The 14,728-nt window shown below is 62.9% G+C and overlaps 1 protein-coding gene across 3 annotated transcripts; it reads right to left on the minus strand.

Annotated features, from left to right (window-relative positions):
- Positions 1-1,186: 1,186 nt before the first annotated feature.
- DGAT1 (diacylglycerol O-acyltransferase 1) lies at positions 1,187-11,120 on the minus strand. Of its 3 annotated transcripts, none has more exons than XM_081792112.1 (17): positions 10,699-11,120; positions 6,154-6,241; positions 4,059-4,099; positions 3,882-3,967; positions 3,746-3,798; positions 3,461-3,566; positions 3,201-3,314; positions 2,996-3,070; positions 2,805-2,908; positions 2,676-2,714; positions 2,545-2,586; positions 2,408-2,452; positions 2,206-2,318; positions 2,058-2,123; positions 1,886-1,973; positions 1,720-1,782; positions 1,187-1,619 (listed from the first exon to the last, which is right to left on the minus strand). In XM_081792112.1, the coding sequence occupies exons 1-17, from the start codon at positions 10,899-10,901 to the stop codon at positions 1,464-1,466; spliced, it is 1,482 nt and encodes a 493-aa protein (XP_081648238.1). In that variant the 5' UTR covers positions 10,902-11,120; the 3' UTR covers positions 1,187-1,463. The 3 variants fall into 3 exon arrangements, with proteins under 3 accessions (XP_081648238.1, XP_081648240.1, XP_081648239.1); XM_081792114.1 differs by lacking the exon at positions 10,699-11,120 and adding an exon at positions 7,473-7,496; XM_081792113.1 differs by lacking the exon at positions 10,699-11,120 and adding an exon at positions 6,452-6,579.
- Between the last annotated feature and the right edge of the window lie 3,608 nt (positions 11,121-14,728).

Raw genomic sequence — 14,728 nt, forward strand, 5'->3', positions numbered from 1 at the left:
GGCTGTGCACATCTTCTCGGCAGAGGCACCCCGTTTTCCATGCATTCTCAAGGCACTGGGCTGGTTTGGGGGGAAGGGTTGGGTGCCGAGGGGTGGGGAGGTGACAGGCCAGAGCAGCCTGCCTGATGATCTGTGCCCCCAGGAGTTCACTCCCTGCTCACCGTCCTCAGCAGGGGCCAGGGAGACACTGCCTCCACCCTGGGATCCAAAAAGGAACCCCTCCCCGCCCCCCAAGGGAGCCTTCCCCATCCCCCATCCCCACCGTGGCAACTCCAGTATAGCCAAAGGGAAGGAGGATGTGGAGTTGAACAGGTGCTGGGTGGGGCAGGGGCAGCACAGGTCTTGAGGCGGCCGCCCAGACACCTCCTGAAGACCCCTGTCTTATCAGGCCACATCTGTGAGTCCGGGCACATCTGACCCGACAGGGCCTTGGGGTTTCCAGTACGGAGAAGGGGCAGGCCTCAGGCCAACGGCACCCAGGGGGTGCAGAGAGCTGGTGTTGAAGCATCTCCACGGATGCGTGTGCTCATGAGGGAGACCCAGGTCAAGGCTTGGGCCAGGCCACCTGCCTCCTCCAAGAGGCAAGAGTCCCCGAGGCTCTGCATCTGTCCCTGGTGGGCACCCCAGCACGTGGCCACCCTAGGGGCCGCAGCAGCTCCCCAAGGGTCCGTTGACTCAGCCTCTGTGAGCTCCATGGCCTTGTCTGAGAACTGCACTCGACATGCAACTCTGCCAGCCCCCTGGTTGGTCCTGACTCTTGACCCTCTTACACGCCCCAGTCTCCAGCCACGACCCCGAGCCAAGGTCTGCTGCCGGGAAGTCCTTGGTCAGCCTCTTCTGAGGCCCTATCACAGGGACCACGGAGTTCTGAGGTAACCACCACCCCCCACAAGCTCGCACGCAAGGTTAACGAGGGCGGTGACAAGGTCAGGGAGTGTCACCTCCGCTGAGCCTTGTTAGGCAAATGGGAGTTGCCACCTGTGATGAGCTGTGTGCCGGGAGGAGGCATCTGCCTGACCACCAATACCTGGCCCCCACCCCCAGCCTCAGCATCACCATGGTGCCCTGCCCAGCGGTGTTCCAGGACACAGCACCCCAGGAGACATGGGCACGGGCACCAGTAAGGCCAGTGGGACCCAGCCCCCCCTCCCGAGAGCACAACTAGCACCCCCACGACCCCAGCAGGTTGAGGGCAGCCACTCTGGACAGTACTTTATTGAGTTCCTCGGACCCCTGGGCAGGATCACACGGATTCCTGGGGCGCTGGCTCTTTCCACCAGCGCTGGCCTGTGCCTGGTCTGCCATCCCTGAGCAGGGCAGGAAGGAGCCCCATGAGGGCAGAGAGGCCTTCCGGGGGAGGGGGTGTGGCTGGGAGGAGGCAGTGGACAGCCGAGCCCCCTCCCTAGCACGCAGGTGGGCGACGGGCCCTGGCTGTCGGCAGCGAGGACCTGCCGTGGAGCGGCTCAGGCCCCGACCACCGGGGCCTCGTAGTTGAGCACGTAGTAGTCGTGGACGTACATGAGCACGGCCACTGGCTGCCCAATGATGAGCGTCAGCCACACAGCTGCGTTGCCGTAGTTTCCCTGGAAGAAGCGGCTCACTATCCATGCCAGGGGTATCTGGGGACACGGGGCCACAGTCAGTGGGCCGTAGTGGCCACAGACAGGGCTGGCGGCTCCCGGGGCAGCGGGAGAGGGTGGCTGCAGAGGGAATGCTCACCTGAGCCATCATGCCCGTGAAGGCCCAGAGGCGGAACATGTGCAGGGGGATGCTCACCAGGTACTACGGGGGGGAGCGAAAGGATCAGCTGCCACTTCGGGCCACACACACACACACACACCCCACCCACCCTAAGGTGAGGCCATGATGCCTGCAGAGCACTGACCTCATGGAAGAAGGCCGAGGCAAAGAACACCCCCATCCTGGCTACCCACTTGCTGCTGCCCCGTCGAAGCATGGGCTTGTAGAAGTGCCTGTGGAGGGAGGGGGCCGCGGGATGGGTGTCCGGGACCACACGAAACTGCACACCCACCAGGCACATTCCTGCCCATACCCACCTGAGGCACCACTTGTGCACAGGGATGTTCCAGTTCTGCCAGAAGTAAGTGACGGACTCAGAGTTCCTAGGAACAGACAGCGGCAGTGAGTGACCAGCTGGCACCGTGGCCCGGCCCAGCCCCCAGCCCCACGCCCAAGGCCACCCACCACCAGTCCCGGTAGAACTCCCGGTCTCCAAACTGCATGAGCTCAGCCACGGCGTTCATGCACGAGTGGAAGAACCAGTAGAAGAAGATGAGCCAGATGAGGTGGTTGGGGACCTGTGGTTGGGGGGAGGCAGGTGCCAGGTTCCAGAACACCCCACCCGCCGGCTCACTCGTGCCCCACTCTACCCAGCCCTGTGGCTCACCGCCAGCTTCAGCAGGCGCTCAACGATGCGTGAATAATCCATATCCTGCAGAGACAGAGCTGAGCTGGCTCCCCGAGCCGCAGCCCCGCCCCCACCCGTCATCCCCCACCCCACCACAGGAGAGCCTGACCCCTCACCTTGAAAGGCTTCATGGAGTTCTGGATGGTGGGGACCATCCACTGCAAAAGAGGGCACACCGTCAGCCCCCTGGCTACCCTGAGCTCCCGCTCCGGCCCGGCCCCGCCCGGCCCTGCCCGGCCCCGCATACCTGCTGGATCAGCCCCACCTGCAGCTGAGTCAAGAACAGCTGAGGGAAGAAGCAGAGCAGCAGGCTGAGTCCCCCAGCAGCCAGCAGACCCCAACCCCTCGAGGCACCACCGCCCGCCTCTATCCTCACCATCTCAAGGAGCCGCCGCAGCAGGAAGCGCTTCCGGATGCGGGGAGAACGGGGAAAGTTGAGCTCGTAGCACAGAGTAGGAGCAAAGAGGAAGTAGTACAGATCTGGAATGGCAGGGTGGGGCTAGGGGGCCTGCTCCGTGCTATCCCTCCCTGGCTGCCCTCTAGCCACACCCCGGGAAGGGTCCTCACCACGGTAGTTCAGGTTGTCTGGGTAGCTCACGGTGCACGGGGCCGCTCCCCCGTTGGCCTTCTTACCTGCAGAAGCTACAAGCAAGTTGGGGCGGGGGTGGGGTGGGGTGGGGGGGGGTGGCACGTGAGGCCTCGCTGCTGCCCAGGTCTGGCCCCGTGGCAGGTGGCACAGGCTCCAAGGCCCCAGCCCCAGGCAGCCCCTCACCAGACTTGGCTTTGGCCTTGGCTTTTCGCTCTCGGCACCACAGGTTGACGTCCCGGTAGGAGACGAGCTTGAGGAAGAGGATGGTGTACACCATCAGAGCCAGCACGGAGCCCACTGCGGGAGAGGCAGGCTCAGGCCACAGCCCCCCCACACCACCCGCGGGAGAGCCACGGCCACGGGCACAGCCCCTGTGGTTGACCTGGGTCTCTCCTGCGGGCCCAAGACAGGTTGGAACGGGTGGGATGAGGGAAGGGGCACACCTGGAGTGATGGACTCAAGCAGCAAGGCCACAGCAGCCGGGAAGCAGAGAATGGTGGCCAGGTTGACCACGTGCAGCAGCAACCCTGCCTGTTCCGTCAAGGCACCCTGGGGGGGGGGGGGGGGGGCGGGGGCAGCGTGCTCAGCCAGAGCCCCCACTCCCTGGGGAAGGGCTGCCAGGCCTGGGGCACAGGCCCTCCCAGGGAAGCTACACACAGCCTGAAACACAGGCCTAATGAGGAGAGCAGACCTCTAGGCAGGGCAGGGGACACGAAGGCACTGCTTACCACTGCCAGGCGCTTCTCCACCTGGAATGCAGCCACAGCAAAGACATTGGCCACTGAGGATGGAAGTGCCATGGGGCGATTCAGGCCCAGGTCAAGGCCTGTCCCCACCCGAAGCCCTCCCTGGCTCCCAGCTCACCAATAACTAGGCACAGGGCAGGCCAGCTGTAGGGGTCCTTCAGGAACAGAGACACCACCTGGATGGGGTCCACCAAGATGCCATACCTGGGGACGGGGGTGGGGGGTGGGGATGAGGGCCTGAGCAGGTGGGGAGAGGCCTCAGGGGCAGGGTAGGGGCCCTGGGGAAGACACTCACTTGATGAGGTTTTCTAAAAATAACCGTGCATTGCTCAAGATCTGCAAGAGAGAGGAAGGGCACAGCCCCATGAGCCTTGGCCACAGGGCACCCACCCCAGCTCGTCCCAGCACCTATAGCGGCAGGAGCCCTGGGTCCGGATGGCAACCCGCACCTGCAAACCCAGGACGCAAGCCCTGTCTGACCTCCACGCCAACGCTGAGACTTACCACCCACCTCACCCCACACTGGTGCAGGGACAGCAAGTCTTGCCATTGCCCCCATCACCCCAGACATGATACTGGCGTCTGCAGTGGTGCAAAATGACCTGATGCCTAGCAGCCCTCATCTGTCCCACTGAGTTGGTGACGGCCCCAAGGCCCAAACCTGCCCAAGAATGTCCTTGCAGTGCCTCACCGAAAACTTGCAGTGCCTGGGTGAGCGGCAGGTGCCACACCAGGGGTGCCCACACCCTGGGGAGTGGGGAGAAGCAGCGGACCAGAGTTCTAAGGGGCTCAGCAGCCAGGCCTGGAGTGCCACTTGGTGCTTGGGCCCCTGCCCTTCTCCCGCTATCCCTGTAGCATCCAAGCCTGGACACGTGGCCCCAGAGCAGCTTCCAAGGGCAGAAACCCCCTCAAGCTGGGCTCCTGGCTCCAGCCTGGGGCTGGGGAGCGGCTTCCCTCTGCAGGCACCCGGGTCTCCTCCTCCACCCACAACACACACACCCTGCCAAATGCCCCAAGCTCAGGCCCTGACCAGGGCTCATGGTAGGTCCTGTGGAAAAGTGATGCCGGCAAGGGGACACTCATGGGTCCCCTGACTGCCAGGTAAGGACTTCGCACAGAGATGACAAACAGGGACGGGGGTCCTGCCCTCCCGAGCCACCCGCCTGACCTGCCAACCTCCTGCCAGGCACAGATGTGCTGCCATCACACCTGGTAGTGGCCTGTCCTGAGAGCCCACAGCAGGCAGGAGCCAGAGCTGCTAATGGGCAGCGCTCACCTCAAGGCCCAGGCCACGGAGGGACGCAGCAAGCAGCCTAAACATGGGACACGATCTCCTTCAGCAAGGGGGCAGTGGAGGCACCGGAAGCAGGGGAAAGGTTTTGGGTCTGCGCCAGGCACCGGAAGCAGGGGAAAGGTTTTGGGTCTGCGCCAAAGGGCCAGGCAGGCCCAAGGGCTGCAGGGAACACAGGTTGCTGCTCAGGCTGCCAGTACAAACCCAGCCCAAGCATGGCCTCCAGAGGCCAAGGACACAACACCTCCTGAGATGACGTCAGGCAGGCGTTTGACCCACCATCCCCTTGCCTAGCCAGCTTCCCACCCACCAGACTGTGTTGCCCCCCCACAGCTCCCTGGAGAGCCTTCTCGGGCCACCGGCAGGGAGGGCGTGGGTGTGCCTGGAGCCCCTTCCACATGGGTAACCACCGGAGCCGTACCCGAGGCCGTCATGTCGGGGCAAGGGTCAAAGGCCTCTGGCCACATCAGTCTGAGTGGTGGGGGCTGGACCCAGACAGGAGCTTGCCCCCTGCCCCACCCTGTGGGCTTGCCCCTTTGAGCCCTGGGCTCTAGCTGTTTCTGGGCCAGGGCTGCTGGCCCCACCCCCACAAGGTGCCAGCGGGAACCGGGCCCCAGAGGCAGGGGCCACAGCCAGGCCACACGGTGAGGTGGAGGCAAGAGCTCTGTCTAATCCCTTCGTGGGGGCACCTAGGACAAAGGTTGAGGGAGAGAGGCCAGGTGCCCTCAGAGTCGGGGCTTGGGGCTGCCAGACTAAGCCCAAGAGCCATCCGCTAAACCCTGCTCCCCGCCAGGCCAGGCCTGCCAGGGGTTCCACGCCCACAAGGGCCATTCAGAACAGCAGAAGAAACTCTTTTTTGGACCCCCAAGACCACTCACATGTGCTATTCCTGGGATTCAACAGGGACGAGAGTTGCGTGTGTGGCCGATGCAGGGACCATCACCATAACTTTCCCCCCGCCAGCCCAGAGCCCCACACAACCCAGCCACATAAGCTCTGGCCCCTTTTCCCCAGAGGGCAGAGCTGGTACCCAGGCAAAGGTCAGCCCCGAACGGAGCCCTGGCCACAGGGACACCTACTCTGACACCATCCTACTCACCAGCATCACCACACACCAATTCAGGATCCCACGATAGTTGCTAAAGCCACTGTCAGAGCTGAACAAAGAATCTTGCAGGCGGTGGCACCTGGTAGGGCAGGAGACGCACCCTCATAAGTAGGCACCAGCAGAGCACCCTGGGCCATGAGAACCCTGGGCAGGACCAAAAGCGGGCTCACTCCTCCAAGTCCAAGGGCAGGTCAGGGCCCAAGAGCCCAGCCAAGTTCAGCCCCTCAGGAGCCAACCTCAGGGCCCGGGGCAGGGCAGACCCCAGCCCCTTCCCCTGAGCGGCTCTCACCCATCCTGGCCCAGGAGGGTGGTCCGTGCCCCACCCAGCCCTCTCTTCTGCCCACACATCCCACTCCCCATCTACAATCACGGGAGAGCCAGGCAGGGACGAGCTCTCAGGGCCACCAGAAGCCTGGCCTCCCAGGTAGTGGGCAGGGTCACGCCACAAGCGAGAACAGCACAGCTGGCCCTGCCCAGTCCAGGGCTACGCGCAGCTGGAGCACCCCAGGCCAAGAGCCTGGCCTCACTCCCCAGAGGCCTCTGGCTGCCACCACGAACGCTGGCTACAGAGTGGTGATGGGCCCACAGGAAGAGTCCACTCCAGGGATCTACAGGCCCACCTGCAATGCTGTGCAGAAGCGAGGGCCTCACTGAGTCAGCCTATCCTACCACCCAGCACCCTGAGGGACCCCCCCCACCCCCACCCGACCTCAGACAACCTCCTCCTCCGTTTGGCCTACACAGCTTTGAGTCTGCACAGGGATCCAGGCCAAGGGCCAGCTGAGCACCTGGACTTACACGCACCTTCCCGGGCTCAGAGGCCCAACCCTCATACATTCACGTAGCCTCCAATTGTTTCTAAAAAATCATAACCTGTCCCAGCTCGGCCACAGGATGAGCGCTGTGTTCCTGCCCAGAGCGAGGGGGGCGAGAGGAGCCCACCCAGGTGTCAGATGCCTAAGGGCAGAGAGGTCTCCCCCAGAAGCAGGAAAAGGCAACTTCAGTGCCCACCCACGAGAGTTCCCACCTACTGCTGAGGTCGGGGACACATAAGCAGACTCTCACATCCCTGCCTGGTCCTCCGGGTGACACAGAGGTAGAGGAAGGGCCACAGCACGGCTGGGGCAAGGCCCAGACCCAGCTCCCAGCTCTCTCGGTTTGCGGCCCCACCCCACCCCAGCTGCCGTGCCACCAGGAAGCCCCACACAACATTGAGCAAGGCCTCCGGTTTTGTAAGACGTGAGGCCAGGGACACACATCTCCACCTCTTGAGACACCCAGGTAGGAAAAGTGGGCTCAGGCGTACACACCAGAGTCACGACAGCACAGATGTCCTCTCAGTGCCGACCCCACCTCAGTGGCAAGCCTTCCTTTGGTCGGGGTCAACACCTAGACAGCGCCACACAGGAAGTGAGGGACTGGAAAGGCTGAGATGCCACTCAGCACTCTTTAGCGAGGGCAGTGGCAAGGTCTGTACCGCACCTGGCCCATGTCTGACCTCCTTGCATCCAGCTTCCCAGTCTGTCCTGGGCCTGGCGGTGAGGCCACCAGGGGCCCTCTTCTCCCCGAGTCTCTGCACTCGCTTTCCTGTGAGGCCAGCACAGGTCCAGGGCCTCACTCCCCGGAGGGGACAATCTCTGGGCCTGTCCACTAGACAGGGGCCTCCCCAGCCCTTCCGCCAAGTTTGAATCTGTCCACTTTCACTGGAAGTGCCCCAGAGGCCCTGGTGCCACAACCTGCCACCCCCATCTGCACAACGTTTCACAACAGTGTGACCCCTTGCCCGCTTCGGGCCACCAAGGAGACCATGCCGGCTTTATTTTCAGCAATCTCTAAGATGGAAACAGGGGTGGAAACAGGTATTGTTTTCCAAATCTGACACCAAATGATATTATAAAAGCTTTTTCAGATTCCTGTGTCAGGCTCTCAAGGCCTTCCCAACCTGCCCACACCCACTCCCTAGGTCCCCCCCACAGGGCTCCCGACCATCCCCCTGCCCCAGGCAACCCCATTTCCACGCACATCAGAGACCCAGGGAAGGAAGCCCACCACCCACCAAAACCCATAAGGCCCAGCCTTGCCGGTGCCCTCAGCAGCAGTGGGCCAGAGGGCAGGCAGGCAGGATATGGCCACAGTCTCCAGAGCTATCTTTGTCACCCTCTCCCCTACTACCAGGGCCACCCACACCTCTGTGCCTTCCAGCGGTCCCACACCTGCTCCCCAGGGCCATTATAACTCATCACGTGTATCATCTCACTCAACTCTCACATCAACTTTGGGAGGTAGGTGCAAAGGAAAACTAAGCCTGGCCAAAGTTCAAAGCTTCCCCAGGGGCACAGCCCTCAAGTGTGGATCACAACTGGGGACCACGTGGTCCAATTCCAGGACCAAGGGGAGCCAGGAGGGGGCAGGCTGCCAGCTCTCCTCCCAGCTGCCACTTCCTCAGCACTTCCTTCACCGGGCCTCGGGGCTGAGCCCTGGGGTACAAGGTAAGGAGGCAGGCTCTGCATCTGGGAAGACCCCAGTGGGAAGGAAGAAACAGAGGGCAACCCAGGAACAAACACCCTGGGAGAGCCCTGAGACTAGAAGGCCCTGCTGGGAGTGTCCATGAGCAGAGAGCCAGATGGCACGGGCAGTGTGTGGGGTGCCCTCTCCTTCCTGCCCCAGAGCCACACCTGGCCATGGCCCGGAAGAAATGAGTTCACACCCAGAGCGTGACCCACCTGCCCAGGCCAAGGCGAGCAGGAAGTGCAGGGAGGGGAGGAGGCCTAGAGCCCAGGGAGCAAGGAGGAATAGGGAGGGAAAGGCAATAAGCAGAAAGGAGGGGAGACAATTGAGAGGAGGCTGACAAGGAGATGAGTAGGAGCCAAATCCCAGGAGGGCAGCCAGAGCAAGCTCTGACCCTGGCGGCCCTCTGGGCCCTGGGTCATCGGCCTTTGAGAAACAAGCACACACAGCCTGCACGACCTGGAGACCTGGAGACCAGGAGAGGACCGTCCTTGCCAGCTCCCTCCCCAGCCCTGGGCAGGCCCACCCCTGCCATCTACCGCTCCTCTTCCCAGGGAGCCCAGACTTCCAGGCCTGGCAGACGGGGCTGCCACTTGCTCAGCCCAGCTCTCAGGGACATGGGAGAGGCTTCTGGACAGCTGGCCCTGGCAGAGCAGGGAAGTGACTGCCCATCCCAGAGTGGCAACTTGGCCCAGAGTCAGCACTCCCCATCTTACACAAAAGGACACCAACTCCTGCCACCTCTGGAGGAGAGCATGCTAGCCACGCCCCTGCCTCCTGACCGGCACTTAGCAGAGGGGACTCCAGGACCCTCTGGTCCTTTGCAGCCTCCCTCAGCACCTTCCCAGGCCCGCAGGAAACAAGCCCCTTTCCCCGCCCCCCACCCCCACCCCCGACCCTCCTCGCTTCTGCTCCTCCGCCACAGCGCCTTCAGGGACTCCGGGCCTGAACTTTGCTCACACTGCTCAGTGCTGACATCATCTTATCTCTCAGGTGGACTGGGAGCACCACAAGGGCAAGGCCCCTGGCCGCCACACCCACCCTCTCAGCACAGTGAAGAAAGCCTCCGTTCTTGGGTACTGAGAGAGCAAATCCTTGCCAACAGACTGCCTAGTTGCCCACTTCCTCCTTGATAACCTCTAGCCCCAAAGGCGCCCCCAAAGCCAGAGCCCCCGAGGACACCCGGGCCACACTGAAGGCCAGAAGTGGGAGAAGGAGGTTGGAGGCAGCCGACACCCTGTCCTTCCAAGTCCTCCCAGTCAGTCCGGTTTCCTCCCCCAACCCCTTCCCGCCAGACCTTCAGATAAACAGGGTGCCCACCTGTGGGCACTTCGAACCCCTCTCCTGTACCCCAGCCAGGGGTTGAGAGTCCCAATACAGGACCCAACTTGTTCGGACAAGGTAAGCAGGGCCCCAGCCCAGCCAGGCACTGGGTGACGGAGGCACGAGTGTGTCAGGAAGGGAGGAAGGGACCCCCGCCAAGACGACTCTCGGGAGGGTCTGCAGGAAGAGAAAGACTCTCACGCTGCCCTGTGCCGACCCTCGGGCAGTCCCAGGCTCCTGCCGGCTGCCTCCCCGGCAGGTCCACCCTCCTATGGGAGACCTCCTACCACCAAGGCACCCCTCACAACCCCCAGGAGAGACCTCCTCAGTTACAAACCACCTGATCGCTCCTTCTTCCAGATGCAGAAAACTTGTGCGTAGCAGAAGCCGGCCGGCCTGGGGGTCAGCGTCCTGAGTTACCCTGAGGAAGAGCCTAAGGACCCACATGAGGACGTGGAGAGAGAGGGGTGGGGGTCTGAAAGCCGGACTGCCGCCGGCTCCCCTCTGGCCCCCACGTGGGTGACCTTGGCAAGTGACTCTCCACTCCTACGCCTCAGTTCCCCCGCAGGGGCCCAAGGGGGGCACACCTGTCCACGCCAAAGTCCGGGAGCCAGGCTCTCCGACTCGGAGCCCGCGCTGCTGCGGTCACGCCCGGGGATGTGGGGAGGGTCTCGGGCAGGGGCTAGGGGTGAGACGCCTCGTCACCTCAGATCCCAGTGGCCGCTGCCCACGTCGGAGTCTCTGTCCTCGCCCTTGTCCGGGGCCGGAGTCGGCGCCGGCGCGTCTCCCCCGGCGCCCACGTCCCGCACCTCCTCTTCCGCCACCGTGGGCCCACCGCCGCCCTGGCTCGAAGGCCGTGAACCCGTCCTCCGGCGCCGGGAGCCGCCCGCGCCGCCGCGGTCGCCCATCGCCTCAGCCCGCACCCCGTCCCGGCCGAGTCGTGGCCCGCCGGGCTCGCAGCGCCCGAGGCCCGCGGCCCCGCCTCCGGACTCTCGGCCAACGGCCGCCACCGCCCCCTGCCGGACGCCGTAGCCCGCGCGCAGGCCCGGGCCGCCAATCAGCGCGCGCCCTCCGGGCAGCCCGAGGACCACGGTCTGGTCTCTCCGGGAGCCTCTAACTGGCCGGCCGCGGCGGCGCGCGCCCGTTTGTAGTCCGCGGGCGCGAGGGGTATTCTGGGAGTCGTGGTCCGTCCCCCCCCCCCCCCCCGCCCCCGCGCGCGGCACCCTGGGAGCCAGGGCCGCCCAGCGCGGCGCACGCTGGGAGTCACGGTAGCGGGGCTCAGGCGGGAGCGTGTCTGCTGGCGGACGGCCCGCGACCGGGCCACTGCCCCGCGGGCCTCAGCGTCTCTGCGGAACTCGTCAGGCTTCCTGGCAGCTGCGGGCCGCCCCTGACCGCTTGCCTGCTTCTTATCCCAGTGTGTAAACACCGGGTTTCGTCATTCCCCAGCCGAGGCGCGCAGTGTGGGGTGTAGATTGTGGAGAAATGCCTCTTGCGTTACCGTCCGGCCGCCCACGTCCCTGGGGATTCGCCTCGCCCACCACCCAGCGTGTTGGTTCCGGAGCGCGCGGCGCGGCGCAGTTGTGCTCCACGAGCCCTCTGGTTACCACCGCAGAAGCACCCTCTTTACTTCGGCTTAGGTTGTTCCAACAAGCGCCAGACCAAAAGATGGAGCAAGAGAAAGCCCTCCCAGGCCCCATGTCCCTGGGAAGCCCGCCCGGCCCACTGACCCTACCTCAAAGTGCCCAGCAAGGACAGGGAAGGTGCATCCCCCCCCCCCCCCACTGCCGTCCCCGCGTGGCCACACTGTGGCCCGCCTCCACCCGGCCCCCCCCTTGCACCCACCTCCACAGACTTGCAGGGCCTCCCTCACTTCCACTCCCGCTAGTTTTGCCAGGGCATGTGGAGCCTGGAGTGTCGGATGGTGGGGACCCAGAGGCTTCCGTATCATTGCACAACCGCACAGTGCCACCCGCTAGGGAGCAAGTGTGCCTTCCACCTTAGCTCGACACACATCTTTGCATAGGGCATGGAGTGTGAGAACCCTGGATTTCAGAGTGTGAGGGTTCACTGGAGGCTGAGGGAGGGTTTACCCAGCAGCAAAATGCGTTAGCCGTTCACTCCCAAGGTGAGCAGAACCAAGAGCACCTGTCTAGAAGCAAATAAACTGAGAGGTTCAGCCTCAAGTTAGTGGCCTCTATGGACTGGCCACTGCCTTTCCCCCTGGGCACACCCCTGTTCCACCACCTTCACCACAGTGCCTGGGCCCCCTAGTGACACGTTCCTGTTGCCACTGGGCCATCTAGGACTGATACCAGCCTGGCGTCTCTACCTAGCAGGCTAGGGCTATCTGACAGGTGTCTTCGAGTAACCGCGCTGCCCTGACTGGGGCTGGAGACCCATTCCCACACACCCACGCAGCTCAACTTGAGTGAGTCAGGATCAATCTTGTCTCCTATCCAGTCTTCCAAAACTCTCATCTGTTCATTGGGTGGTCTGGGCCAGGCAGAGCTAGGCCTTTCTGAGTACTGATCCCAACGGAGGGTGAACAAAGGAGAGGGTCCTCTCGGGAGGCCAGCATGGAGGAGTGAGCCCTGGGAGCTCTGTCACACACACCCACGAGTCTCTGCATGCCTTCTGGCCGTGCCATCCTTCAATACAGCGCCAAGAACTAAAGGCCCCGCCCAGGCGGGCAGAGATTGGCGACTCAGGCTTCCAGTAGGCCTGCAGAGGCCGAGTGCAGTAGTCAGTAATGAGTGAAGGGTCATGTTGGAGGCAGCTGCCTGTGCCCACATCCCAGCTCCAAACCGTCGGCTGTCAAGTGGCAGTGGGAGTAAAGCAACCAGAGTGGACAAGGGATCACCAGGGAGGACCAGTCTGGTGGGGAACTGGTGGGACAGCCAAGGTTCTGGTACTGGAGTTGAGTGAGAGGAAAGCCAGGCATCAAGTTAAGAGGTAGGCACAGGCTGTGAGAACACCAGTAAGAAAGAGCCTCAGTACTGGTGTGGGCTGGTCCTGGAGGGGGACATTGCCTGTGGGAGAGTGTGGGCCAGGCCTTGGGAGGGAGAGTGGGCCAGTGCAGCAGCTTTAGAATTCCCCCTACCCCGGAAGCTCCAGTTACCTTAGGATCCAGGGCACCAGGGGGGGAGGGTAAAGGTTAAGGTAGGTGGGATTTCTTGGTGACAAAGGTGTACAAGAGGGGTTGTGGAAGAAAGCTCAGTGGGGATTTCCCTGCCAGGGGCAGCGAGTGATTAAGGGACTAGAGGCCAGGAGCCTCGCAGGCCTGGCTGGAAGAGGTTCAGAGGTTAGAACCTCAACCTGTGCCTGAGGTGCCACAGGCAGGCCACTGAGGTCTGTGAAGGGTGCGGCCAGCCGGGAGACATGGGACATGGTGGTTAGCAGACTATGCTGCCCATTCTTTGGGATACAAAGTCCTGTCCATGGAAGTCTGTGGAGACTGAGGGTTGGACTCATTCCAGGCCTCAGGGAGTCAGCCTTCATCCTTCCACCCCCACTGCCCCTCAGGGTCCTGAAGAAGCAGAAATCACCAGTCTAGACTCAAAAGGTGGGAAGGAATGGGCATTCCTCCCTGCCATTGGCAGCCACCCAGGGGTGACTCCAGGTGTAGGGTAGATGAGGTACTGGGACAGGACTTATGTCAAAGGCAGGCCTTGGATAAGCTGTTCTCCCCGCTGATTGTTCACGTGCAAATTTGGCGAATGCTTGCCCCAGCCTGGGGATAGTGAAGGTCAAAGGTCCCTGACCTCTACCAATAACAGGGGCTTTCACTCCTAGGGTTTTACTGTTGACAGTGCTCCCCAGAAGAGGGTGCCCACCTCCATGTGAACCCCACGAGTAGCCTACCAACTGACATCCTCCTGAAGGTCAGGCGCCCCTGCTGTCCACTCTGATGAAGTCTAGGCAGGCCTGTCTCTGCTGGGGTTCAGCTGGCTCTGGGATGACCTGGTTTGACTACATGTCTCCAAAGACTTTGGGCCTCTCAGCTCATACCTGCCAACCTGAGTATCAGGGGGCATTGCTGGGGCAGGGGGTCCCTGTTCCTGGCCTGCCCCTGACCAGCACAGTCCCACCCCTCATCTCAATTTGATTCATCCTGTCTAGAGCTTGAGGGCTGTGGGTGGCTGTGGAAGCCTCTCTGTCCCCTGGGTGGCCCCTCCCCAGAAGCAGCATGAGTCAGCTGTCTGTGGAGGCCTCCTCAGACAGTGGGGGTCAAGACGTGAGCAGCAGGAAGCAGAAAGAGGCCAGACTTTGCACCTTCTCCTGTCCCCATTTTCTCCACTGGCATTGAGAAGGGCTTGTTGGTGGCTGTCAAGCCTGAGGAGCAGCAGGAGCCCCTATGGGAAGAGTAGACACACCTCTGCAGGCCCTGCTGTACCTACTCGGGTGATTCTAGATCACTCTTGGGCTAGGCCTGAATTCAGGCTGGAGATCCTAAGCAGAGCCGAACAGCGGAGCCTAACCCCAGTTTCTGGCCCAGAGCAGACTAACCTGCCAGCTGCTTTGCATGGGGGCGGGGAGGAAGGGGGTGGTTCTCCCGTGGCTTGGCCTGCCAAGCTGGCCCTCCCATGGGGAAGAAGATAGCCCTCCCGAGCAAGGGGACAGTGCCACACCCTCACGAAAGGTAGTGACATGACCTCAGGGCTGTGTGGGCAGGCTGCCACTCCCAGCACTGGACCTGCACCAACCTTGCCTCTGGGATGCAGCAGGGCTAGGAAGC

Source organism: Panthera onca, chromosome F2 (genome assembly GCF_046562875.1).
Source record: "Panthera onca isolate mPanOnc1 chromosome F2, mPanOnc1 haplotype 2, whole genome shotgun sequence".
Lineage (NCBI taxonomy): Eukaryota > Metazoa > Chordata > Mammalia > Carnivora > Felidae > Panthera > Panthera onca.

Coding starts and splice junctions, on each gene's coding strand:
- DGAT1 (XM_081792112.1), bottom strand. CDS start 10,901: ATGGGCGACCGCGGCGGCGCGGGCGGCTCCCGGCGCCGGAGGACGGGT. Junction 6,242..10,698: donor AGCGGCCACTGGGATCTGAG/GTGACGAGGCGT, acceptor CTGCCCTACCAG/GTGCCACCGCCTGCAAGATT. Junction 4,100..6,153: donor ATTGGTGTGTGGTGATGCTG/GTGAGTAGGATG, acceptor TCTCTCTTGCAG/ATCTTGAGCAATGCACGGTT.